Raw genomic sequence first — 27,276 nt, 5'->3', positions numbered from 1 at the left:
AACAGAATGGGTTTGTTTTACCAAGGTAAAGGTATAGCAGTGGTGGCTCTTGGCGGCAACAATTTCGACGACTCCGGCGGCAACATTCATGGCCCCAGAGACTCCGGCAACCAATGAAAAACTAAAAGCAGAAGCAGAACAGAACAATCCCTTCTCCGGTGACTTGCTCCACCTGCAAGGGAGGCAACCGCAATGACAGTAGAAGAACAGAAGGCCAGCTCTATCTCGCGGTGGTGGAAGGCAGCAGCATCTCGGCGACGAGCTCCAGCAGAGCTCCCCTTTCTCTCTCCCGTTTGCGCCCTCCTTCTCTGCCCTGTTTGGTGACGACGATGGCCTCAACCGGGACGGCGACGGTCTCGATCAACGGCAGCAGCGGCGACGGGAACAACGACGACGACAGGACTCCCTCCTTCCTCTTCTCCGTCGCGCGCTTTCCTCTTTCTCCATGGAAGGTCTGCGATCTCACTCTCATCTCACTCGTGCGTCTCTTCTTTTCTCTGCAACGGCAACAGCTGCGCCCAGCCCCGCCGGCATCGTCTCTTCCCTCTTCTCCCTTTCTTCTTCTTCCTTTCTTCTTCAATCGCTCCCCCTCTGATTTCTGTTCTCCTCCCTTTCTCTCTTTCTTTCTCCTGTTGGTGGGTGTATGTGTTCATTGTGTTGTAATGAAATTAGGATAAAATTAGGGATTTTTGGATTAGGATTAAAGTTGGAAACAGAAGGGTAAAAATAGGTTAGGAATTTTAATAAAATTAGAGGGGAGGATGGTCATAAAAAAAAACTTGGGACGTGACAACATTCTTAAGATCCTTTCTAATCGTTTTTTAAATTCTTTTTTGGTATCGGAGGCAGTTTTTGAGGCTGGGTTCTGTGGTTTTCTATGTCTGGAAGAAGTTCGGAAGTTTAACTAAGAAAATCCCTCTTTCATAATCAAGCTAGTGAAAAGTAATCTACAGAGATCAAGGGGCTGTAAGACCATCTCCAGTAGAAAATTCATCTCGGTCCCTATTTATGGTTCATCTGTCATAAAAAGTAACTCCACATCAGCTTTTGCGTTATAAACGGTAAATAGGAATTCAAAGTATCTCTCTCTTCTCCATTAGAAGGAACTAACTTTAGTCTCTGTTGTAGTCCCATTTAATTAATTAATTAAAATACTTAAAATTAATGTAATTAATTTTTTTAATAATATTATTTAAATTTATAAATTTAAAAATAATTAACTATTAAAAAATATTAATATTAAATAAATTCATATATAACAATAATACACAATATATAATTGTGGATTACACTAATTTATAGTTTTGTGTTTACAACTGCTAATTTTAATAATATCGTTAACATTTTAAATTTTAAAAATAAAAATAACTAACTCAACTAAGAATTATTTTGTAAGGTGTAAAAATTAAATTTATTTTTTAATGTAAGTAAATTTAATTAATTATAATTTAATATAATAATATAAATAATATTCAATATTAATTATGATATAAATAATTAATATAAATTATTAATTAAATAAAAATATAATTATTTAATATAATTTTTATTATAATTATTACTAATTTAATTATTATTTCATTATTTAATATAATTATTTAATTATTTCAGATTTTATATTATTATTTTTTAAAATAATTTGCCAAATGGCAAGTTATTATTGGTTAATTTGAGTCCCTGTTTAGAGGGACTCCCTCATCTTGAGATCCGTGCGGGAACTCATTCTTTCTCTCCTCCAATGGTTAGAGTTCCTATGTGTCAGAAAAAAGTGAAAGAGGAATTCACCATTGTAGGTGTTCTAAGTTTAAGCTTATACATTTATCCATAAGGAAACTTAAATATCATGCAAACTTTGGTGTATTTATTGTTACATAATGTTATATATTATGCAGAATTTTAAAGCTTCCTTCTACATCAAGTATTTTGAAAACAAGGAGCAGAATGTAGATATACGGTACGAAGGCAAGTTGTGGCCTGCAAAGTTGCTCTGTTATCCCGCAGCAGCTGCTGCCTATATCTCGAATGGTTGGCGGCCTTTTAGTCTTTAGAATGATTTAAAAGTTGGAGATGTTTGTGTCTTTGAGCTCATTAATGGAGAAAACCCAGTGCTTGATGCTCATATTTATAGAGCCAATGATTAAGAAATCCATTAGAACTTCAGGAGCTCTTAAACCAAGTAATTTAGTAAATATGTAGCACTTATTTTGTAAAATTGAAAATCTACTATGGACAATCTCTCTTGTAAATATTGTCTCTTGTTTTATCATCTTAGTGAAGATGTAGCTCTTATTTTTCCCCGGACCAAATACACCTTGAGAAATATGCATATTCTCATACACAGTTTTTAATAGTCTTATAAAAGCTGCAATGTAGCATGTGTATGATTTAGTAGTTGTCTTGCTAGTTTCCTCTTAATTTTTTTTCTCATTACATACTTTTTCATTACTCATAATGGTTTTATGTTCTTGAAATCTGTTTATATCGACCATATCTTGAATCTTTTATCTTATTTGCCCCCTCCCCCATGGTTTATATTTTAGCATTGTTGTTCCACTAACTGATTGTGATGAACTGAAAAAGAGGTTTCATTGCTTCTTTGTTATGTTCAATCAACTGAGAATTAGTGTTTTAATTGAACCAAATAATTTACTGTCATCATGACTAAATTATGTATAATGCTATAGTATATCGCTAGAGAATTGAATCATTTGACATTATTATTTTTTTACATGATATATAAGACCATTTGGACACATATACTACTTTCCACAAGCTTAAGGAATTACTAATCTTATTCGATTAGATCATTAGGTGTGTGTTCCTTTGCACATTATTTGTTATAGAATGAATGCTAACAAAATTGAATCAATAGCCTCTGCCCTCTGTAACCAGCAAGTATATTGAACCACAAATGAAGTGTATACTTACGTAACAGTTGTGGTATGGTTACTGCTGCATTGAATCGAGGTTCAGAGAAAATGAAATTAAAAAGAATTTAAGAAAATTGGTGCATCAAAAGAGGTGAATTGCAGAAGGGAGCTATTAACTCAACTTCAATTTAGAACTTTGTTAGATATGTTGTTCTGTTTTATGCAGAGGTTTTTCGGGAGATTAAACATCAAATGACAATCTTTATTACAAATTCATGCATATACATACTGTTAGAATATAATTAGGATCAATTAGCATTATTTAGCATATTTGAATATTTATTATAGGATATTACGTTTTTATTATTTCGATTCTCTTAGCACTTCTATATTGTATCATTCAAGACAACTTGAATGCACTCAATAATACACAAAATCCTTTATCCAGTTTAGTGTCTTGTATCTAACATATACATTCATACATGCATCAAACATCATTCACTTTCCTTAATTTATTTCCACCTTTGATTCTTCAAAATAAAAATAAAAACACACACATGAACACATGATCAAGCAACAACACGGTTTCTCATCATCATCCACTTCTTCAATTTTGCCATTTTTATTGTAGTTGTGACATAAATTGTGTCGGCTAAATCTTCCACCCATCTGAAGTAAGCATGCCTCCAAGTTTTCTTGAACCACAAAGTCCCAATAACTCCCCAAAACCCAGTTGCAAAGCCAATTGCAATGACAAAGTAGAACAACCACTTTTCCAACTTATCTAAGTTGCTGTCATCATCTTCAAATTCGCTGCTCCCATGATCTTCATGTAAATAACCACATTTGTTGGGTAAAGGAAATCCACAGAGATATGGGTTGCCAGCATAACTCGATGAATCATAAGTTAAAAACTGGTTATCTGTGGGAATTGGTCCAGAGAAGTTATTGTATGACAAATATAAATGACTTAGTGATGTTAAAGCTAACATGCTGCTTGGAATTGTACCCGAGAGTTGGTTACTCGAAACATCAAAGGATTCAAGTGATCTCATATCCCCTATCATGTTAGGGATCTTTCCAATCAAATGATTGTTTGATAGATTCAAGCTATGCAAACCATTGAGCAATGTTATTCCTTTTGGAATGGAGCCAACCAAGTTATTCTCAGACAAATCCATGATGACTACAAGCTTCAAGATTCTTATGTAGTCAAGTTCTCTTCCTTTTATGACTTCTATCACATCCTCAGTTGTCCAACCAGATTCTTGTGTAAGAGACGAATTGTGAAGCTCGGCCACAGATGAAGTAGGAGACAAAGCGGGAGCCTCAAGAGTCATTCCTCGAAGATTGCCTATGCAGCGAGGTATTGAACCATTTAAATTGTTGCGAGAAAGGTCCAAGATTTTAATGGATGATAGTTCACATATCTGTGAAGGAATGCTACCACTTAACCTGTTTTGCCGCAATCTTAGAATTTGTAGTGAAGAAAATGTGTTAGCACTCCATGATGGGATGGTGCCAGAAAGTTGATTCTCTCCGAGATCAATAATCAACAACTGTGGCAAATTTCTCATAGATGCTAGAAACTCTCCATGAAGACTGTTATTGTTCAAATGCAACCATGACAGAGTGGAGAGATTCCCAAATGAGGTTGGAAAAGCTCCTGTGAGTTTGTTGGATGACAAATTTATTTCTTCCCATTCTCCGTTCTCCTTCCAACAATTGGGGATTTCACCAGATATTCTGTTCTTTGAAAGGTCAAGGACTCTCAAATCAAGCTGGCACAATGATTTTGGAATAGAACCATTTATGAGGTTATTTCCAAGAATCAAGGACCTCAAATTGGGCATTATATGACCAATATGATCAGGAAGTGAGCCACTGATATGATTATGGGAGAGATTCAAATACCACATTTCTGGGATAAACAAAGGCCAACCTTTTTCCCCTGTAATGGGTCCATTCAAATTGTTTGAAGATAGATCCAAGTGTGATAGAACCCCAAGTTTTTGAAAATCAATACAAATTCTCCCATCTAATTTATTCCTTGAAAGATCAAGGAAAGACAGATTTACAAGTTGGTTAAGACTTGCAGGGATGATCCCTTTTAAATAATTATTTGACAAATCAAGGTTAGTCAGATTTATAAGTTGGCCAAGACTCGAAGGAATGGATCCCGTTAGATAATTATTTGAAACAACAAAATTTTGTAAATTTACAAGTTGTCCAAGATTTTGAGGAATAATTCCCTTTAAATAATTATTTGAGATATCAAAATCTTGTAAATTTACAAGTTGTTCAAGATTTTGAGTAAACGTTCCATTAAATGAATTATTTGAAAGATCAACCACCTGTAAATTTACACGTTGTCCCATAAAATCAGGAAGATCCCCTTCTAACTTGTTGTTGTATAGAGATAAAATTTTCAATTTTAGTAATTTTCCAAAAGAAGAGGGAATGGAACCATAGAAAAAATTATCATGGAGATAAAGGCTGCCTAGATTTTCAAGTTGTCCTAACCAAGATGCTAAATGATCGTTAAATTCATTTTCACTCAAGTCAAGATTCTCCAAATCATGTCTAATGCAGGTAGACAAATCATTGTTTCCAATGGATTCTTTTCGGAGCCTATTTCTTGCTATATATAACCATTTTAGGTGACACATATTTTCCAAAATGGAAGAAACGGAACATTCCATCGTTGTTAATTTATTACTTGAAAGACTGAGGTAGACAAGTTTCTTTAACTCAATAAACCAAGATGGAATTGAAGTGAAAGAATTATCAGAAAGGCTAAGGGACTCAATGCTAGTCATATTTCGTAAAGCATCGGGAATTCTACCTTGGAAGTTATTAGATGAAAGAAAAAGATGTTTGAGTTTTTTAAACTTGTGAAACCAGGATGGAAGAGAGTCAAAATTATTTCCAGAAAGGACAAAAAATTCAATGGAAGTTGCATTTTGAAAAGCATTTGGAATTGGGCCATGAAGATAACACCATGAAAGATCAAGATGCACAAGAGATGTCATGTTTTGTAAAGCATCCAAATTTGATACATTAAGTCTATTGTGGGCGAGACTTAGGAATTGAAGTTTAGGAGCACTGATGGTGACATTAATAATATCAACCTGAGTGAGGAACAAGAAGCAACTTTGTCAAGTCCATGAATTATTAACCATCCAAGTAATAAGTTAGGTCAATTACCTGAAACCAAGTGTAAATATGGCTCATATCAAGGTGTTCCAGCAATGGCAATTGAGAAATCCAATTGATGTTGCTGTCTGGTGAAAATTCATTCCGACTCAGATCAAGAAAGTGGAGGTTGGTGAGATTTCCAAGATTGCTGGGTATTCTCCCGCCAAAACCAGCATCAGAGAGGGATAAATACCTGAGGCGGTGCATAGAACCAATGAACATCGGTATGTGACTCCAACAGAAGTGATTTCCACTCAAGTCCAAATGAGTCAAGTATTCCAGTTCCAGTAGGGACGAATTAACATTCCCAGCTTCTAAATATTGATCGATGAAAGGGTTACATTCACTTGATATAACCTCCTCATAATCATATTCTTCCGGCGTGTATTCAATTTGTGCCTCGGATCTCCTGCATTTCACATAAGGAGTAGTGAGATCAAGCATGACAACATGACCGGTAACATTATCACAACCGATCCCTTTCCATCGGCAGCAGTCATCGCCATGCCATGAGGAAAGCATGTTTGATGAATCATTCAGGGATGCTTTGAACTTCACAAGAGCTTGCCTCTCTCTTTCAACACACAGAGAGTGGAGGAGAGTACTTGAATTCGCACAAATGCCTGCAATTTCAGCCATTACCATCACAAGTACCAATAGTGCGCATGCAGCAACAATTTGGTATCTAATTCTCATTTTCAGTGGAATATAATAGATATTATTGATGATATCTGATTTGTTTGTGGCTTTCACTCCACTCACTCAATCACATTATATATACATACTCATCATGAACAAGTCATGAATCATGGTTACTTTCTCGGAAGAAGCAGAATTGAATAATAATGAACCCAAAGTTTACGTTCAAAGACCAAGACTCTTGCGGGGTAAAGTTGTAATCTCCATTCTCCAGTGACAAATACGTGTCGAGAAAATGTATATCAATCTGACTATCTGAGATGGATGCCACTCTTTTTTTTCAACTCTGCATGACCCATGCATTAATCGACCCAATAAATCTCTCACCCTTTGTTACGCCAACCAACGATAGTCAATGATTATAATTTCGTTGTAATTTCTTCGTACCTAAGTTAATCAATTATAAGTTATAACACTGGATATTAGTCCACACCCGGAATCAACATCTTATTTTTATACTTTTAAAATTTAGAATTTAATACGTGTATCTATATTGTTGATAGAATAATAACTAAAAATAATAAATTTTATTAGTCGTGTGTAATGTTTTTTGTTTTTTTTTAACCAAAGATAAGAGACTCGAACCCACAACTTTTAAATTGAATATGGGGAGACTATACCATTTGAGCTATTATCATTGGCAGTCGTGTGTAATGTTATTCTTATAAAAAATAGACTGGCAATATTTTTCACCACGGCAACAATAATGAACAAAATCAATCAAGGTTTTTTGTTTAATTTTATTTAATATACTTCAGAGCTTACAAGCTCCCAGCAAGGGACGTGAGAGTTACAAGAGACAACAATACAAATCCACAGAGCAATAACACAAACCATATAGACCAAGAAGGAAATTATTATCCTGTAGGTCCAACAACTTGCATCCTAATTATTAAAGCTAGATTAGTAGGATTGCGTTTAAGGTTATTTAAATTAAAATAAAAATAATGAAAGTAACTTAATTATCGTATTACCTGTCAAAAAAAAAAAAACTTAATTATTGTATTAAAAAAAGTTTATTCAATACTTATAATATTTCTTCATATAATGACCAAATTTATTGCTTATTACTCTCTGCATCATGGCCACTTGTTGCGGTTTGAGTACAATGGAACTTCTTAATTGTTTCGAGGTACATACATTGAGAAGCCAATAATTTCATCTGTCACTACTCATCGTTCAGATGGAATGTCTTTTATGATTGAATCATTGTTTCATTTTGCTGATTCAATTGACTGAGATTCTTGTTCTTAGTCAGTTTCTTAAGAAGTTTAAACAGGTCTACAATTGATTTTAATACAGATCTTAACGGTGTGTTTGATTATGGTTTTTCTTATTTAATTTCTTCAAAATACAAATTTAGTTAACTTTTTAAGTGTATAGTTACATAACAGTTGGGGTATGGTTACTGCTGCATTGAATCAAGGTTCAGAGAAAATTACATCAATAGGAATTTAAGAAAATTGGTGCATCAAAAGAGGTGATTAAACATCAAATGACAATCTCTATTACAAATTCATGCATACACATACATTCATACATGCATCAAACATCATTCACTTTACTTAATTTATTTCTACCTTTGATTCTTCTAAATAAAAATAAAAACACACACATGAATACATGATCAAGCGACAACACGGTTTCTCTTCATCATCCACTTCTTCAATTTTGCCATTCTTATTGCAGTTGTGACATAGATCGTGTCGGCTAAATCTTCCACCCATCTGAAGTAAGCATGCCTCCAAGTTTTCCTGAACCACAAAGTGCCAATAACTCCCCAAAACCCAGTTGCAAAGCCAATTACAATCACAAAGTAAAACAACCACTTTTCCAACTTATCTGTTTTGCTGTCTTCATCTTCAAATTCATTATTCCCTTGAACTTGATGTGAATAACCACATTTGTTGGGTAGAGGAGATCCACAAAGATATGGGTTGCCAGCATAACTCCATGAATCAAAAGTTGGAAACTGGTTTTCTGTGGGAATTGGTCCAGAGAAGTTATTATAGGACAAGTTTAAATGACTTAGTGATGTTAAAGCTGACATGCTGCTTGGAATTGTGCCCGAGAGTTGATTACTTGAAACATCAAAGGATTCAAGTGATCTCATATCCCCTATCTTGTTAGGGATCTTTCCGATCAAATGATTGTTTGATAGATTCAAGCTATGCAATCCGTCGAGCAATGCTATTCCTTTCGGAATGGAGCCAACCAAATTATTCTCGGACAAATCCATGTGGACTAAAAGCTTCAAGATTCTTATGTAGTCAAGTTCTCTTCCTTTCACGACTTCTTTGACATTCTCAGTTTGCCAATTTTTTACAGGAGTCTCAGGAGCAGGTGCATCGAAAGCTGCATCCTCAACAGGTATAGCAGGAGGCAAAGCGGGAGCCTCAGCAACAGGTGAAGTAGGAGGCAAAGTGGGAACTTGAAGAGTCATTCCTCGAAGATTGCGTATGCACCAAGGTATTGAACCATTTAAATTGTTGCGGGAAAGGTCCAAGATTTTAAGTGATGATAGTTCACATATCTGTGAAGGAATGCTACCACTCAACATGTTTTGCCGCAATCTTAGAATTTGTAGTGAAGAAAGCATGTTCGCACTCCATGATAGGATGGTGCCAGAAAGCTGATTCTCTCCGAGATCCATAATCAACAACTGTGTCAAATTTCTCACAGATGCTAGAAACTCTCCTTGAAGATTGTTATTGTTCAAATGCAACCAAAATAGATAAGAAAGATTTCCAAGTGAGCTTGGAACAGCCCCTGAGAGTTTGTTAGATGACAAATTTATTTCTTTCCATGCTTTGTTATCCTTCCAACAATTGGGAATTTTTCCAGATAGTCTGTTCTTTGAAAGGTCAAGGATACTCAAGTGCTTATTTTGGCACAATGATTTTGGAATTGAGCCATTTATAAGGTTATTTACAAGAATCAAGTTCTCCAAATAATGCATTATACCACCAATCTGTTTAGGAAGTGAGCCACTGATTTGATTATGGGACAAATTGAAATACCAAATGTCTGAGGTAATCAAAGGCCAACTCTCTTCCATTGTAATGGTTCCATCCAAATTGTTTGAAGATAGATCCACAAATTTTTGAAAATCAATACAAATTCTGCCATCTAGCTTATTTCTTGAAAGATCAAGTGTATGCAGGTTTACAACTTGATTGAGTCCCTTAGGAATGGAGCCATTCAAAAAATTATTTGAAAAATTAAGGCTAGTTACACTTACGAGTTGATCAACACTCGTAGGAATGGTTCCTGTCAAATAATTCTTTGAGAGATCAATAACTTGTAAATTTACAAGTTGTCCAATATTTTCAGGAATTGTTCCCGTTAAAGAATTATTTGAAACATAAAAATCTTGTAACTTTACAAGTTTTCCAAGATTTTGAGGAATGATTCCCTTTAAATAATTATTTGAGACATCAAAAACCTGTAAATTTACAAGTTTTCCAAGATTTTGAGGAATGATTCCCTTTAAATAATTATTTGAGACATCAAAAAGTTGTAAATTTACAAGTTGTCCAAGATTTTGAGTAATGGTTCCATTAAATGAATTTTTTGAAAGATCGACGACATGTAAATTTACAAGTTGTCCTAATGAATTAGGAACGTCCCCTTCTAACTTGTTGTTGTATAGATTTAAAATTTTCAATTTTAGTAATTTTCCAAAAGAAGAGGGAATGGAACCATAGAAAAAATTATCATGGAGATAAAGGCGGCCTAGATTTTCAAGTTGTCCTAACCAAGATGGCAATTGATCACTAAATCCATTTTGACTCAAGTCAAGATTCTCCAAATCATGTCTAACGAAGGTAGACAAATCATTATTTCCAATGGATATTCGGAGTCTATTTCTTGATAAATCTAACCCTTTTAGGTGACACATATTTTCCAAAATGGAAGAAACGGAATATTATGTGCCTACAAGAAACGAAATGGGTTGGTGCAAAGGCTAGGGAGTTGGATACTTCTGGTTTCAAACTTTGGCATACAGGAAAGGTGAAGAATAGGAATGGGGTTGGAATAATTGTGGATAAGCAGTGGAAGAAGGACGTAGTGGATGTCAAGAGGGTGGGAGATCGGATCATCTCTATCAAACTAGTGGTAGAGGGAGGTGCTTTCCATGTGATTAGCGCCTATGCACCGCAAGTGGGTTCAGACGAACAACACAAGATAAGGTTTTGGGAGGATCTAGAGAGTTTGGTTCAAGGCATACCTTTGGGAGATAAGATTTTCTTAGGAGGAGATTTAAATGGCCATGTTGGGAGAGAAGTGACTGGATATGGGAGTATTCACGGAGGCCATGGTTTCGGGGTGATCAATGCCGAAGGTAAAACTATTTTGGACTTTTCCTCAACTTTTGATCTTCTCATCGCAAATACATGTTTTAAAAAGAGAGACGAACATCTTATAACCTATAAGAGTGGCATGACAAGCTCTCAAATCGACTTCTTCTTGTTGAGGAGAGTCGACCGGAAATTTTGCATTAACTGTAAAATTATCCCGGGAGAGAGTTTGACAACACAACATAGGGTGCTCGTCATGGATTTTCGCGTTGAGCAAAAGTTGAGGAAAAGACATCATACGAAGAACCCAAGGACGAGGTGGTGGCGGATGAAAGGTGAGGAACAAAGAATCTTCCTAAGACGGGTAGGAGAAGAGGCAAAGTGGGATGGGAATGGAAGCGCGGAAGAGATGTGGAGGGAGATGGCAGAAGTTATTAGAAGAACAGCAAAAGAAAGTTTTGGTGAATCTAAAGGAATAGGACCAAGAGACAAGGAGTCCTGGTGGTGGAATGCAAGTATACAAGAAAAGATAAAGATAAAAAGGAAATGCTTTAAAGAGTGGTCTTTATGCCGCAATGCAGATAACTGGGAAAAATATAAGGCGGCTAAGAAAGAGACAAAAGTGGCTGTAAGTGAAGCAAGGACAAGAGCATATGAGGGTCTCTACCAGTCTTTGGGCACGAAAGAAGGAGAAAAATGTATATATAGAATCGCAAAGAGTCGGGAAAGAAGAACGAGAGATTTGGATCAGGTTAAGTGCATAAAGGATAAGGATGGAGAGGTGTTGGCTCAAGAGGAGAAGATTAATGAAAGGTGGAAGAGCTACTTCTACGAGTTATTTAATGAGGGACAGAAGACTCTTCCGAGCCTTGGTCGATTATGCACAAGGGAAGAAGATCAAAACTTTGACTACTATCGAAGGATTCGAGACTTCGAGGTAAAAGAGGCTCTAAAGCAGATGAAAAATGGCAGGGCAGTAGGACCTGATAATATCCCGATTGAGGTTTGGAAGAGTCTTGGAGGAAAAGGCATCAACTGGTTAACCAAGCTTTTTAATGAGATTTTAAGGTCAAAGAAGATGCCTGATGAGTGGAGAAAGAGCACCTTGGTACCTATCTACAAGAATAAGGGGGATATACAAAGTTGCGGAAACTATAGAGGGATTAAGCTTATGAGTCATACTATGAAGTTATGGGAAAGGGTGATAGAACGGAGGTTGAGAAAAGAGACACAAGTAACAGAGAACCAATTTGGATTTATGCCAGGCAGATCTACCACTGAAGCGATATACCTATTAAGAAGGATGATGGAGAGGTATCGTAGTAATAAAAGGGATCTGCACATGGTGTTTATTGATTTGGAAAAAGCGTATGATAGGGTACCAAGGGAGGTCTTATGGAAGGTTTTAGAAAAGAGGAGAGTAAGGATCGCATATATTCGGGCAATCAAAGACATGTATGATGGGGCCACAACTAGTGTGAAGACTCAAGGTGGTGTGACAGAGGAATTCCCTATTGGTATAGGATTACACCAGGGATCATCCTTAAGTCCATACCTTTTCACATTAGTCTTGGAAGTACTCACAGAGCACATCCAAGAGCCTGTGCCATGGTGCATGCTTTTTGCCGATGATATCGTCCTTATGGGAGAGTCAAGGGAAGACCTAAATAAGAAGTTGGAGTTATGGAGAGAAGCTCTAGAAGTGTATGGTCTGCGCATAAGCCGTAACAAGACGGAATATATGGAATGTAAATTCAGTCTGAGAAGGGAAAACTCCAATATAGAGGTGAAGATTGGAGAAAACATCCTACGAAAAGTTAAAAGTTTTAAGTATCTTGGGTGCATCATACAGGATAATGGAGAGATTGAACATGATGTAAATCATAGGATCCAAGCAGGTTGGTCAAAATGGCGGAGTGCATCTGGTTTTATATGCGACAAAAAAGTGCCTTTAAAACTTAAAGGTAAATTCTATCGCACCGCTATAAGACCGGCTATGCTGTATGGTACGGAGTGTTGGGCGGCTAAAGGGGAGTACGAACATAAGCTGAGTGTGGCAGAGATGAAGATGTTGAGATGGATGAGTGGTCATACGCGATTGGATAAAATAAGGAATGAAGATATAAGGGAGAGAGTTGGAGTAGCACCCATTGTGGAAAAGATGGTTGAATCGCGTCTCAGGTGGTTTGGACATGTGGGAAGAAGACCGATAGAACATCCAGTCAAGAGGGTGGATGAGATGGAAGATGGACAAAGAGCGAAAGGCAGAGGAAGACCTAAGAAGACCATCCGTGAGGTGGTCAAACGAGATCTACATGTAAACGGTCTCTCTGTAGACATGATACATGACAGAGCACAATGGCGTCGTTTGATTCATGTAGCCGACCCCACTTAGTGGGACAAGGCTTTGTTGTTGTTGTTTGAAGAAACGGAATATTCCATTGATGTTAATTTATTACCTGAAAGACTGAGGTAGACAAGTTTCTTTAACTCAATAAACCAAGATGGAATTGAAGTGAAAGAATTGTCAGAAAGGTCAAGGGACTCAATGCTAGTCATATTTTGTAAAGCATCGGGAATTGGACCCTGGAATTTATTAGATGAAAGATAAAGATGCTTAAGTTTCTCAAATTTGTGAAACCAGAATGGAAGAGAGTCGAAGTTGTTCTCAGAAAGGCTCAAAGATTCAATGGAAGTTGTATTTTGCAAAGCATTTAGAATTGGGGCATGAAGCCCACAATCGGAAAGATCAAGATACTCAAGTTTCTTGAAGTTGCCAAGCCAAGATGAAATTGAAAAAAGATGGTTCAGATGAAGATTAAGATACACAAGAGATGTCATGTTTTGAAAAGCATTTGGACTTGACAGTGTAAGTCCATTGCCGGCAAGACTTAGGAATTGAAGTTTTGGAGCATTGATGGTGTGATCAACCTGAGCGAAGAACAAGAAGCAACTTTGTCATGTCCACAAATTATTAACCATCCAAGCAATAAGTTAGGACAAATACCTGAAACCCAGTGTAAATATAGCTCATGTCGAGGTGCTCCAGCAATGGCAGTTGAGAAATCCAATTGATGTTGCTGGCTGGTGAAAATTCATTCCAACTCAGATCAAGAAAGTGGAGGTTGGTGAGATTTCCAAGATTGCTGGGTATTGTCCCGACAAAACCAGCACCACCGAGGGATAAATACCTGAGGCGGTGCATAGAACCAATGAACATGGGTATGGGACTCTGATAGAAATGATTTCCACTCAAGTCCAAATGAGTCAAGTATTCCAGTTCCAGCAGCGATGAATTAACATTCCCAGCATCTAAATATTGACTGTATAAAAGGCCACAGTTGTCCTCATCATCACTTCTTAACCAATATTCTTCTTCCCACATAGGTCTCCGGCATTTCACAAAAGGAGTGGTGAGATCAAGCATGACAACATGACCAGTAACATTATCACAACCGATCCCTTTCCATCGGCAGCAGTCATCGCCATGCCATGAGGAAAGCATGTTTGATGAATCATTCAGAGATGCTTTGAACTTCATAAGAGCCTGTCTCTCTCGTTCAAGACATGGAGGGTGGAGGAGAGTCGTTGAATTTGCAGAGATACATAACTCTGCAATTTAAATATACTGTTTAATGACTTAGTGTTTAATGACTTTGTTACATATATTGTTCTGTTTTATGCAGAGGCTCTTTCAGGAGATTAAACATCAAATGACAATCTATATTTCAAATTCGTACATATACATATACATACATCAAACATGTTTCACTTTCCTTAATTTATTGCTACGTTTGATTCTTCAAAATAAAAATAAAAACACACACATGATCAAACAACAACACGGTTTCTCATCATCATCATCCACTTCTTCAATTTTGCCATTCTTATTGCAGTTGTGACATAGATCGTGTCGGCTAAATCTTCCACCCATCTGAAGTAAGCATGCCTCCAATTTTTCTTGAACCACAAAGTCCCAATAACTCCCCAAAATCCAGTTGCAAAGCCAATTACAATGACAAAGTAGAACAACCACTTTTCCAACTTATCTAAGTTGCTGTCTTCATCTTCAAATTCAGTGCTCCCATTAACTTGATGTGAATAATCACATTTGTTGGGTAGAAGAAATCCACAGAGATATGGGTTGTCAGCATAACTGGATGGATCATAAGTTAAAAACTGGTTATCTGTAGGAATTGGGCCAGAGAAGTTATTGTGTGACAAGTTTAAATGACTTAGTGATGTTAAAGCTGACATGCTGCTTGGAATTGTGCCTGAGAGTTGGTTGCTTGAAACGTCAAAGGATTCAAGTGATATCATATTCCCAATCATGTCTGGGAGCTCTCCTATCAAATGATTGTTTGATAGATTCAAGCCATGCAATCTGTCAAGTGATGTTATTCCATTTGGAATGGAGCCAACCAAATTATTCTCGGACAAGTCCATGATGACTACAAGATCCAAGATCTTTTTATAGTCAAGTTCTCTTCCTTTCATGAATTCAACGACTTCCTCAGCTTGCCACTCATCAGTTGAAGCCACAGCCACCGGCGGAGAATCACGGAAAGTGGGACCCAATGCTGTGAGGGATGGGTTCTGAATCATTCCTGGAAGATTGCCTATGCATGAAGGTATTGAACCGTGTAAATTGTTTTGGGAAAGGTCCAGAATTTGTAGCATTATTAGTTTGCATATCTGTGAAGGAATGCTACCACTTAACATGTTTTGCTGCAATCTTAGAATTTGCAGTGAAGAAAATGATTTTGCAATCCATGATGGGATAGTGCCAGAAAGTTTATTCTCTCCGAGATCCATAATGATCAACGATGGCAAACTTATCACAGACACTAGAAACTCCCCTTGAAGGTTGTTGTTGTTCAAATGCAACCATGACAGGGTGGAAAGATTCCCAAATGAATTCGGAAAAGCTCCCGAGAGTTCATTGAATGACAAATTTATTTCTTCCCATTTTTGGTTATCCTTCCAACAATTTGGAATTTCACCAAATAATCTGTTGTTTGAAAGGTCAAGGATTTCCAGCTGGTCATTTTGGCACAATGAATTGGGAATTGAACCATTTATGAGGTTATTTCCAAGACGCAAGTTCACCAAATTGGGCATTATATGACCAATATGTCCAGGAAGTGAACCACTGATTTGATTATGGGAGAGATTCAAATACAACATTTTTGAGAAAATCAAAGGCTGACTTTCTTTCATTGTAATGGTTACATCCAACTTGTTTGAAGACAGATCCAGGTATGATAGATTCACAAGTTTTTGAAAATCAATACAAATTCTCCCATCTAGTTTATTCCTTGAAAGATCAAGCCTATTAAGATTTACAAGCTGGTTAATACTTGTAGGGATGATTCCTTTTAAATAATTAATTGACAAATCAAGTTTAGTTAGATTTATAAGTTGACCGAGACTCGAAGGAATGGATCCCGTTAGATAATTTTTTGAGACATTAAAATGTTGTAAATTTACAAGTTGCTCAAGATTTTGGGTAATTGTTCCATTAAATGAATTATTTGAAAGATCGACGACATGTAAATTTACAAGTTGTCCCATGAAATCAGGAAAGCCCCCTTCTAACTTGTTGTTGGATAGATATAAATTTTTCAATTTCAGTAATTTTCCAAAAGAAGAGGGAATGGGACCATAGAAAAAATTTTCTTGGAGATCAAGGTTGACTAGATTTTCAAGTTGTCCTAACCAAGATGGCAACTGATCGTTAAATTCATTTTCACTCAAGTCAAGATTCTCCAAACCATGTCTAATGCAGGTAGACAAATCATTGTTTCCTATGGATTCTTTTCGGAGTCTATTTCCTGCTATATATAACCTTTTCAGGTGACACATGCTTTTCAAAATGGATGAAATGGAACATTCCATAGATGTTAATTTATTAATTGAAAGATTGAGATAGACAAGTTTCTTTAACTCAATAAACCAAGATGGAACTGAAGTAAAAGAGTTGCCATAAAGGTCAAGGGACTCGATGCTAGTTATATTTTGTAAAGCAACGGGAATTGTACCTTGGAAGTTATTAGATGAAAGAAAAAGATGTTTGAGTTTTTTAAACTTGTGAAACCAGGATGGAAGAGAGTCAAAATTACTCTTAGTAAGGTCCAAAAATTCAATGGAAGTTGCATTTTGAAAAGCATTTGGAATTGGGCCATGAAGATAACACCATGAAAGATCAAGATACTCAAGTTTCTTGAAGTTGCCAAACCAAGATGAAACTGAAGTAAGATTGTTCCCACTGAGATCAAGATGCACAAGAGATGTCATGTTTTGTAAAGCATACAAATTTGACACACTAAATCCATTGTCGGCAAGACTTAAGAAGTGAAGATTAGGAGCACTGATGGTGCGATTAATAATATTAACCTGAGCGAGGAAGAAGAAGCAACTTTGTCAAGTCCATGAATTATTAACCATCCAAGTAATAAGTTAGGACAAATACCTGCAACCCATCGTAAATAGAGCTCATATCAAGGTGTTCCAGCAATGGCAATTGAGAAATCCAATTGATGTTGCTGTCTGGTGAAAATGCATTCCGACTCAGATCAAGAAAGTGGAGGTTGGTGAGATTTCCAAGATTGCTGGGTATTCTCCCGCCAAAACCAGCAGCAAAGAGGGACAGATACCTCAGGCGCTGCATAGAACCAATGAACATGGGTATGGGACTCTCATAGAAGTCATTTCCAGTCAAGTCCAAATGAGTCAAGTATTCCAGTTCCAGCAGCGACGAATTAACATTCCCAGCTTCTAAATGTTGATTGCATAAAGAGTAACAGTAGTGGTACTCGTCGGTCATTGACCCATATTCTTCCAACATGTAGTAGTGTTGTCGTCCAATATTTGAAATGGATCTCCAGCATTTCTCATAAGGAGTGGTGAGATCAAGCACGACAACATGACCAGTAACATTATCACAACCGATCCCTTTCCATCGGCAGCAGTCATCGCCATGCCATGAGGAAAGCAAGTTTGATGAATCATTCAGGGATGCTTTGAACTTCACAAGAGCTTGCCTCTCTCTTTCAAGACATGGAGAGTGGAGGAGAGTACTTGAATTTGCACAAATGCCTGCAATTTCAGCCATCACCATCACAAGTACCAGTACTGCGCATGCAGCAACATTTTGGTATCCAATTCCCATTTTCAGTGGAATATAAATAGATATTATTGATGATATTTAATTTGTGAATGGCTTTCACTCCACTCACTCAACCACATTATATATACATAATCATGAGAATGGAATAATCAATCAAACCAATTTACGTTCCAAGAGTCTTGAATATGTGTGGTAAAGTTTTAGTCTCCAATGCTTATCTTAAAAGTCTTTGAGCGATTCTCTCTCAGTTTCTAATTAATCCAGGAGTACCAAATACGCATGGAAAAAAATGTATCAATTTGGTCTAATTCTTTGTTATATCCTTGTCACTCTTTAAATCAATATGTAGATGTTTATGGCATGATATGCATTTTTTCCTTCCTTCATTAACACGGCAAAACAAAGCATGTAGCAATCAGATATGGATTCCATGCCACTCTCTCATTAATATAAGAAAATTCATAAATATTAGCTCAACATTATTTTTATTAGAACCCAAATATTGTTTGGAAAATTGAAAATTATCAACTACAATGTAACCACTATCAAATATAAAAGAGAAAGATAAATCCTTTTTTAATTAAAAGAGTGAAGTTAGTGTCCTATTTTGACTATTTCTATACTCTTAACTTACAAATTAAAACATTTTACTAGATTTTAGATTTTAAATATTTTTTTACACTTGTCTTACTTTTCTCACTTTTTAATTAATAAGTATTTTAAATATACACATTTAATTTAAGATTATAAACATATTATAAGTTCTATATATTTGTAAGAATATAGTTTATTTAAAAGCGTAAGATAACTTTTTTATTTTATGAATTAATTTTTGTTATTAAGTTAAATACACTCAATTTTAATCATTTATTTGATTCAACATAGTTGTACTACCCAGCAATTGTCCAAGTATGATAAAGAACGTGAAATAATCAAATAACAATTAATTGATTTCTCAATTTTAAACTAACTTGTTTTCAAGCTCCAAAAAAGTTAAGTGGGTTAGGCGTTGGGGATGTCATGATTCAAAACTCAGCACTCTTGTTTAAGTAGTGGTGGAGGCTTTCAAAAGAGGAGTGTCCGTTGTGGAAGAAGGTGGTATGCTCTTGTAATAACCTCAACCCTACTGAACTTTTATCCACTCAGGCTATACCTTCTACAGGAGGTCTTTGGAAGGATATTTGTCAGTTACAAATTAAGGAGCAATATTTAAGAGATAAGCTGATAATTGACTTGTCTATGGAGGTTGGTGATGGCAGAAGGACCCGTTTTTGGGAAGATGTCTGGCTAAGTTGCGATCCATTAAAGGATAGGTTTCCTAGGCTCTTCTCGGTTTCAGTTCAAAAAGGATCTGCATAGGGACTTGTGGTTTCTGAGATGGGTTAGAGTGGATTTGGAACTTCCAATGGAGGCGCGAGCTATTCCAATGGGAGTTGGAACTTGTGAATCAATTACATGACGCTTTGAGGCCGGTGAAACTATCTCTAGACAGAGAGGATAGAGTCGTTTGGAAGTTTGACAGGCAAGGTGTTTTTTCTACTAACTCTTTTGTGCAGGTACTGCAGGCGGAAACACTACCGGATGATGTAACAAGCTACAACTTCACTAAGACTATTTGGAAAGGTGTTGTCCCCCCAAGAGTTGAGTTGTTTGCCTGGTTTGTTCTGATAGACAGGGTGAATACGAAAGGAAGACTGGGTCATCTTGGAATTGTCAATCAGGATGATACTGTTTGTGTATTATGTAATAATGATATTGAATCTATCCACCATGATTTTGGAATTGAACCATTTATGAGGTTATTTCCAAGAATCAAGGACCCCAAATTGGGCATTATATGACCAATATGTTCAGGAAGTGAGCCACTGATTTGATTATGTGAGAGATTCAAAAACCACATTTTTGAGATAATAAAAGGATGACTTTCTTCCACTGTGATGGTTCCATACAAATTGTTTGAAGACAGATCCAGCATAATAGATTCACAAGTTTTTGAAAATCAATACACATTCTCCCATCTAATTTATTCCTTGAAAGATCAAGTGTATACAGATTTACAAGTTGGTTAAGACTAGTAGGAATGATTCCTTTTAAATAATTATTTGACAAATCAACGAAGACTAGACTTATAAGTTGACCAAGACTTAAAGGAATGGATCCTCTTAGATAATTATTGGAGAGATAAAGAGTATATAAATTTACAAGTTGTCCTAGATTTTGAGGAATAATTCCCTTTAAATAATTATTTGAGATATCAAAATATTGTAAATTTACAAGTTGTTCAAGATTTTGAGTAATCGTTCCATTAAATGAATTATTTGAACAACAATGCTAGGGAACCAACTCTATATAAGCCAAGAATCAGCCAACTAGTAAACTAGAGGTACCGGTGACTTTAACCGGATGTTGTTACTGATAGGCACACAGATGTTTCTTTTTTTTGTAAATTGGATGGTTTTGGATATGATTTATATGTTTCATGTGTTACGCATTAATAAAACATAATTAATTATATGGAACTAACTAATTAATGATCAAAGGATCTGTTCCGTGATTCTCTCCTATCATTAGCGTATCTTTCCTCGTGTTTTGAATGTGGTCAACAACAATTTAAAAAACAAATTAAATTATAAATTAATAAAACTAATTATAATTAATTATATTGTTCCATTCTTGGCTGATTATTAGTTGGTTCCATATACTTTTCCTTATTTGAAAGATTCACCCCCATTAAATTTACAAGTTGTCCCATGAAATCAGGAAGGTCCCCTTCTAACTTGTTGTTGGATAAATCCAAGTTTTTCAATTTCAGTAATTTTCCAAAAGAAGAGGGAATGGGACCATAGAAAAAATTATCTTGGAGATAAAGGTTGCCTAGATTTTCAAGTTGTCCTAACCAAGATGGTAAATGATCGTTAAATTCATTTTCACTCAAGTCAAGATTCTCCAAATCATGTCTAATGCAGGTAGACAAATCATTGTTTCCAATAGATTCTTGTCGGAGTCTATTTCCTGCTATATATAACCATTTCAGGTGACACATGCTTTTCAAAATGGATGAAATTGAACATTTCATAGATGTTAATTTATTAAGTGAAAGATTGAGATAGACAAGTTTCTTTAACTCAATAAACCAAGATGGAACTGAAGTAAAAGAGTTGACATAAAGGTCAAGGGACTCGATGCTAGTTATATTTTGTAAGGCAACGGGAATTGTACCTTGGAAGTTATTAGATGAAAGTAAAAGATGTTTGAGTTTTTTAAACTTGTGAAACCAGGATGGAAGAGAGTCAAAATTATTCTCCGAAAGGTCCAAAATTTCAATGGAAGTTGCATTTTGAAAAGCATTTGGAATTGGACCATGAAGATAACACCATGAAAGATCAAGATACTCAAGTTTCTTGAAGTTGCCAAACCAAGATGGAATTGAAGTAAGATTGTTGCCACCAAGATCAAGATGCACAAGAGATGTCATGTTTTGTAAAGCATCCAAATTTGACACACTAAGTCCATTGTTGGCAAGACTTAGGAAGTGAAGATTAGGAATACCGATGGTGAGATTAATAATATTAACCTGAGGGAGGAAGAAGAAGCAACTTTGTCAAGTCCATGAATTATTAACCATCCAAGTCATAAGTTAGGACAAATACCTGAAACCCATAGTAATTAGAGCTCATATCAAGGTGTTCCAGCAATGGCAGTTGAGAAATCCAATTGATGTTGCTGTCTGGTAAAAAATCATTCTCACTCAGATCAAGAAAGTGGAGGTTGGTGAGATTTCCAAGATTGCTGGGTATTCTCCCGCCAAAATCAGCATAAGAGAGGGACAAATACCTCAGGCGTTGCATAGAACCAATGAACATGGGTATGGGACTCTGATAGAAGTAAATTCCACTCAAGTCCAAATGAGTCAAGAATTCCAGTTCCAGTAGGGACGAATTAACATTCCCAGCTTCTAAATATTGATCGATGAAAGGGTTACATTCACTTGATATAACCTCCTCATAATCATATTCTTCCGGCGTGTATTCAATTTGTGCCTCGGATCTCCTGCATTTCAGATAAGGAGGGGTGAGATCAAGCATGACAACGTGACCGGTAACATTGTCGCAGCCGATCCCTTCCCATCGGCAGCAGTCATGGCCATGCCATGAGGAAAGCAAGTTTGATGAATCATTCAGGGATGCTTTGAACTTCACAAGAGCTTGCCTCTCTCTTTCAAGACACGGAGAGTGGAGGAGAGTACTTGAATTTGCACAAATGCCTGCAATTTCAGCCATCACCATCACAAGTACCAATACTGCGCATGCAGTAACATTTTGGTATCTAATTCTCATTTTCAGTGGAATATAAATAGATATTATTGATGATATCTGATTTGTTTGTGGCTTTCACTCCACTCACTCAATCACATTATATATACATACTGATCATGAACAAGTTATGAATCATGGTTACTTTCTCGGAAGAAGCATAGTTAAATAATAATGAACCCAACGTTTACGTTCAAAGACCAAGATTCTTGCGGGGTAAAGTTGTAATCTCCAGTGACAAATACTTGTCGAGAAAATATATACGAATCTGAGATGGATGCCACTCTTTCTTTTCATCTCTCTCACCCTTTGTTACGCCAACCAACGAGAGTCAATGATTATAATTTCGTTGTAATTTCTTCTTACCTAACATAATCAAATTATAAGTTATAACACTGAATATTAGTCCAGACCTTGAATCAACATCTTATTTTTACGGTGAAAATTTAGCTACAGTCGACTTTCATGTGAAGTTGATAGATGAGAGTTATTAGATGATTTGATTAATTTGACGGCTCTCAGCTATCAACTTCACGTGAAGTCGACTACACCTGAGTTCCACCTATTTTTATACTTTTAGAATTTAGAATTTAATCCGTGTATCTATATTGTTGATCAAATAATAATGAACAAGAGAGTGGCAAAATTTTTCACCGCGGCAACAATAATGAACATAATCAATCAAGGTTTTTTGTTTAATTTTATTCAATAAACTTCAGAGCTTACAAGCTCCCAGCAAGGGACGTGAGAGTTACAACTTACAAGAGACAACAATACAAATCCACAGAGCAATAACACAAACCATATAGACCAAGAAGGAAATTATTATCCTCTAGGTCCAACAACTTGCATCCTAATTATTAAACCTAGAGTAGTAGTATTGCGTATAAGGTTATTTAAATTACAATAAAAATAATGAAAGTAACTTAATTATTGTATTAAAAAAAGTTTTATTCAATACTCATAATATAGTACATAATATTTCTTCATATAATGACCAAATTTATTGCTTATTACTCTCTGGATCATGGCCACTCGTTGCGGTTTGAGTACAATGAAACTTCTTGTTTCCAGGTACAGACATCGAGAAGCCAATAATTCCATCTGTCACTCATCGTTCAGATGGAATGTCTTTTATGATTGAATCATTGTTTCATTTTACTGTCAATTGATTGAGATTGTTGTTCTTAGTCAGCTTCTTAAGAAGTTTAAATAGATCTATAATTGATTTTAATATAGATCTTAATGGTATGTCTGGATTATGGTTTTTTTTTATTTAATTTCTTCAAAAAAACAAATTTAGTTAACTTTGTAAGTTAGTTTTTGGCTGAAATTTAGTTAATTTAAGATAGCGGTCAATATTTAATTCTTAGTTAGATTTAAGCATATTTGTCACCGTCCAAAATGAATTATGACCGGTGCTCAATAAAATAATTCTCTAGCTTGACTAATTGACTCAAGTATAAGTCAAATAAAAAAATAAATATTTTACAAATTTTAAAATAAACAGTTATGCATTTTTAACAAAAAATTAAAATAATTAATAATGATTGAATTCTATTTATTGACATATGGAGCATATGACATTTAGAAATTTGATAAAAAATAAGTATTTATTGTAGGTCATTACTCTTAGGCTGGGTTTGGTAAAACTTTTTCAGGAGGTGCTTGTGCTTTTAAAAAGCACACGTACGTCATTTTGCGTTTGGTAAATTAAAAAGCTCAAGTGCTTGTGCTTGCGGCTTTTAAAAGTTAGGGGTGCTTTTGAAAGCACCTAGGAGGGAGCTTTTCAAAGCTGGCTTTGTAAACCCCGCTAAAATCGGTATATAATTAGTCAATAAATCGAATTTTCAATAGGGAAATTAAATACGCAAAACTGATATCAAAATAAGATAGAGCTCATCGAAACGAGAATTTTGATACCAATTTCGAAAAGTTTGGCCCAAGATTGGGCCGGATGGGCCGAACTGGTTGAACCGGACCCAAAATGGGCCCAAGGCCCAACCAAACCCAATCCATTAAAGAGGCACAGCTTCTTATTTCCCTTCTTCTTCATTATTCACGCTGGGAAACATTTCTTAGGGAGAAGAAGAACACAAGCAAAAACCTAACCCTCACTTTAATTTCAAATCCATGTAACTTTTGATCCAGAGCTCCGATTGACGAACCGTTTGCGACCACGCGTTCACCGCGACGAGCTCTACGAAACCCATGGAACAATTTGGTAGGTAACTCATTATTTCCTTCTCAGCCAGCTTCTCCTAATTTCGGAAATTTATGAACAATTAAGTTAAAAATTGTTCAATTCTTGTGTTCTAGGTTCAAGTTAGCTTCCGAAACTTGTGGGCTCAAGCTATTGAGCATATGGGTATGGTAAGAACACCCTAACCCTAGCTCAATCTTGTTTTAGTAATGGAGAACTGAAATTAGAATATGTATATGTATTAGGTGTAGATTAAGTGGGTATATATGCATTGGGAATATTTGGAGGCTTGTTGGTGATCAAAGCTTAGTTTGTGGCTGTTTTACTTGAGCTTGAAGAGGCTGTAATTTTGTGTTAAGAAGCTGCCTTGGGTGAATTAAGTGATCGGCCAAGGTATGGTTTAAGTTTCGTACGTTTAATATTTACGGTGTTGTGAAAGCTTAGGTTAGAGGTACCATAGGATAAGTTGAATTGTTTGTTGTATTTAATGATTAGCCTTGTAATGTTATTGGAATAGATTTGTTGGTGGATATATATATTGGAATTTATGAGGTGTGGAAGTTATTAATAATGTGTTCTTATATTTATTTATGATGGATTAGGATTGGTGTTTGTTAATAAGGATGTAGAGTTGTGTTGTGGTGGTATTGCATGTGCTGTAACTAATTATGTAATGATCGGAATTGCATGAGACTAAATTTGGGTTCTACTTGGGAATATAAGGAACTAAACTGGAAAATTTAGAACCTTTTTGTTAAATAATCAATTTATGGCACTTTTTTTTAAAGTTAGATTGTTAAATTTGTCCTGCAGCAGAAAATGTCAAACAGGGCAGCAACTTGTTTGTCTTGCTGCGACTTCTACGAGTTGAGTCTTGGAGCGAAACTAATTTTGTTATAAAATTTGATTAATTTTCTTTATTTCTCTAAAACTTCATAATTTTAAGAGTTGAGGATTGGGAGTTGTGAGTTTTTGAATATTGGTGGTCAGAGCTGAAAAGAAACAGATTTCAGCAAGCTATGCATCAACTTCCAATGCTTGTAACTCTTAGAATTGAATAGCAATTGGGTTGCAACCAAGACACACTTGTTTCTGGATGAGTAAAGTTTAACTACATTAATTTTTAAGGTCATTGGATTTAACTTGGATTTTATATTGAATTTTGAATATCACATGCTGCTGCTGTTTTTCTGGTTTTATGCACTGCAGAGCAGTCACAGTTTTTCCTTTATTCCTGAGGCTAGAGAAATTAGAAAATTATGATCTTTGGTTTTTTTAGAAAGCTTATTTCAAGATGAATGCCTGGACATAAAGTTTGTGCAATTCCGAGTTCATTTGTTATATTAAAAACAGCAAAGAAAATAGAGTGCCGAGGATGTCTTAGTGATAGTCATGGGTTCGAGAAGTTAAAGTTTAATCTTCGTGTGATGTGATTGGTTTAATGTTAGAGTTGGGTTGATTTTAAGATTATTCGATATTAAGAAGTTTGAGAAGAATTTGATAGATAGTTTGGTCAGGACCTGGAAAGGGTAATCAAAATGAATTATAAGGGGATGATGATGAAAAATGTGAAAGGGAGGTTGTTAACAAAAGGAGTTAACATGCCATGGCTTGATGAATGATTAAATAATGATTATGACTATGAAATGGCTTATGAATGATGATATCTGAGATACGAGTTTCCCTGGGTAAAAACCGTGGCTCGCCACCACGTGTTCCAGGTTGATTCTCGATACTCTGTTAACCCTACGTCGTAAGGGTGACCGGGCACGTATAAATTCCCGGGTATGGATAACCCCCATTGAGTGATTATATGATGAATGTATGTGAAATCTATGCATAGACTCTTGGGGATGCGCGACGAGGGACAGTCTAAGGTTTTCGGACTTGTCGGGTTGGCTGGATCGACAGATGGGCCCCATCAGCCATAGGACAGGCATGCATCATATGCATTTGTTTGTTTTGATTGCTATGCAGTTCCTGGGTATGCCTAATTGATATATATTACCTGCTATTTGTTATACCTGCTATTTGTACTATTTGATCATTACCTGTGCATGAAGTTGTTTGGTTGCTTGTGCTTGTTGATTGAGAATTGAAGATGAAGGATTAACCACATGAACGTATTTCGGTTCGGTGGCTATTGTGATTTCGGTTCGATGCAAGTATGATTTTCGGTTCAGTGGTTTGCTGTTAGGTTAAGTTTGAACTTGAGTAAATTAGGCAGATTTAGAATACCTACCCCTGTTTATGGCTTCTATTTTAGTGCTTAAGTTGGATAATTGAATAATGGAGTTCTAGGATTGCCTATGGCATTCTCAGGACCGTATTTCTTATGCGCGTGGCACTTTTACCATGCTGAGAACCTCCGGTTCTCATTCCATATTGTATTGTTGTTTTTCAGATGCAGGTCGAGAGGCTCCTCGCTAGGCGTCTGGATTCTGGAAAGCGAAGTAGTTCTTGGGTGTATTTTGGTTTCTATTTGTATATATGTATATATGTGTAGCTTACTCTCCAAGTAACTTATGTATGCTGCTCCTCTTAGAGGTTGAGGGAGAGATAG

The 27,276-nt window shown here is 36.0% G+C and overlaps 4 protein-coding genes and 1 long non-coding RNA gene across 5 annotated transcripts in view; 1 reads left to right on the top strand and 4 right to left on the bottom strand.

The window, feature by feature from the left end:
- Positions 1-3,223: 3,223 nt before the first annotated feature.
- On the bottom strand, positions 3,224-6,800 carry LOC130954439 (receptor-like protein EIX2). The gene is made up of 2 exons (XM_057881175.1): positions 6,078-6,800; positions 3,224-6,001 (listed from the first exon to the last, which is right to left on the bottom strand). The coding sequence occupies exons 1-2, from the start codon at positions 6,762-6,764 to the stop codon at positions 3,440-3,442; spliced, it is 3,249 nt and encodes a 1,082-aa protein (XP_057737158.1). The 5' UTR covers positions 6,765-6,800; the 3' UTR covers positions 3,224-3,439.
- Positions 6,801-8,318: 1,518 nt separating this feature from the next.
- On the bottom strand, positions 8,319-14,833 carry LOC130957842 (receptor-like protein 36). Its single transcript, XM_057884687.1, has 5 exons — positions 14,825-14,833; positions 14,076-14,678; positions 13,507-13,999; positions 10,071-10,697; positions 8,319-9,869 (listed from the first exon to the last, which is right to left on the bottom strand). The coding sequence occupies exons 1-5, from the start codon at positions 14,831-14,833 to the stop codon at positions 8,395-8,397; spliced, it is 3,207 nt and encodes a 1,068-aa protein (XP_057740670.1). The 3' UTR covers positions 8,319-8,394.
- On the bottom strand, positions 14,768-18,339 carry LOC130956530 (receptor-like protein 36). The gene is made up of 2 exons (XM_057883578.1): positions 17,541-18,339; positions 14,768-17,464 (listed from the first exon to the last, which is right to left on the bottom strand). Exons 1-2 carry the CDS (start codon positions 18,237-18,239, stop codon positions 14,900-14,902), a joined length of 3,264 nt encoding a protein of 1,087 aa, XP_057739561.1. The 5' UTR covers positions 18,240-18,339; the 3' UTR covers positions 14,768-14,899.
- A 1,292-nt stretch (positions 18,340-19,631) lies between these two features.
- The window catches only part of LOC130954657 (receptor-like protein 34), a 32,309-nt gene continuing 24,664 nt past the window's right edge, over positions 19,632-27,276 (bottom strand). Inside the window, exons 2-3 of the mRNA XM_057881414.1 lie at positions 21,848-22,461; positions 19,632-21,771 (exon numbers count right to left, since the gene is read on the bottom strand). Coding sequence (XP_057737397.1) covers positions 20,851-21,771; positions 21,848-22,282 — 1,356 coding nt within the window. The 5' untranslated portion in view covers positions 22,283-22,461 and the 3' untranslated portion in view covers positions 19,632-20,850. The remainder of the gene's footprint in view (positions 21,772-21,847; positions 22,462-27,276) is intronic.
- On the top strand, positions 24,831-27,206 carry LOC130954660 (uncharacterized). The gene is made up of 3 exons (XR_009076380.1): positions 24,831-24,883; positions 24,959-25,106; positions 27,118-27,206. It is a non-coding gene; the product is annotated as an uncharacterized LOC130954660 (long non-coding RNA).

The sequence above is a fragment of the Arachis stenosperma genome, chromosome 10 (assembly GCF_014773155.1).
Source record: "Arachis stenosperma cultivar V10309 chromosome 10, arast.V10309.gnm1.PFL2, whole genome shotgun sequence".
NCBI classification, from domain to species: Eukaryota; Viridiplantae; Streptophyta; class Magnoliopsida; order Fabales; family Fabaceae; genus Arachis; species Arachis stenosperma.
The sequence above is the reverse complement of the archived record's forward strand: the minus strand, read 5'-3'. Positions and strand labels throughout refer to the sequence as shown.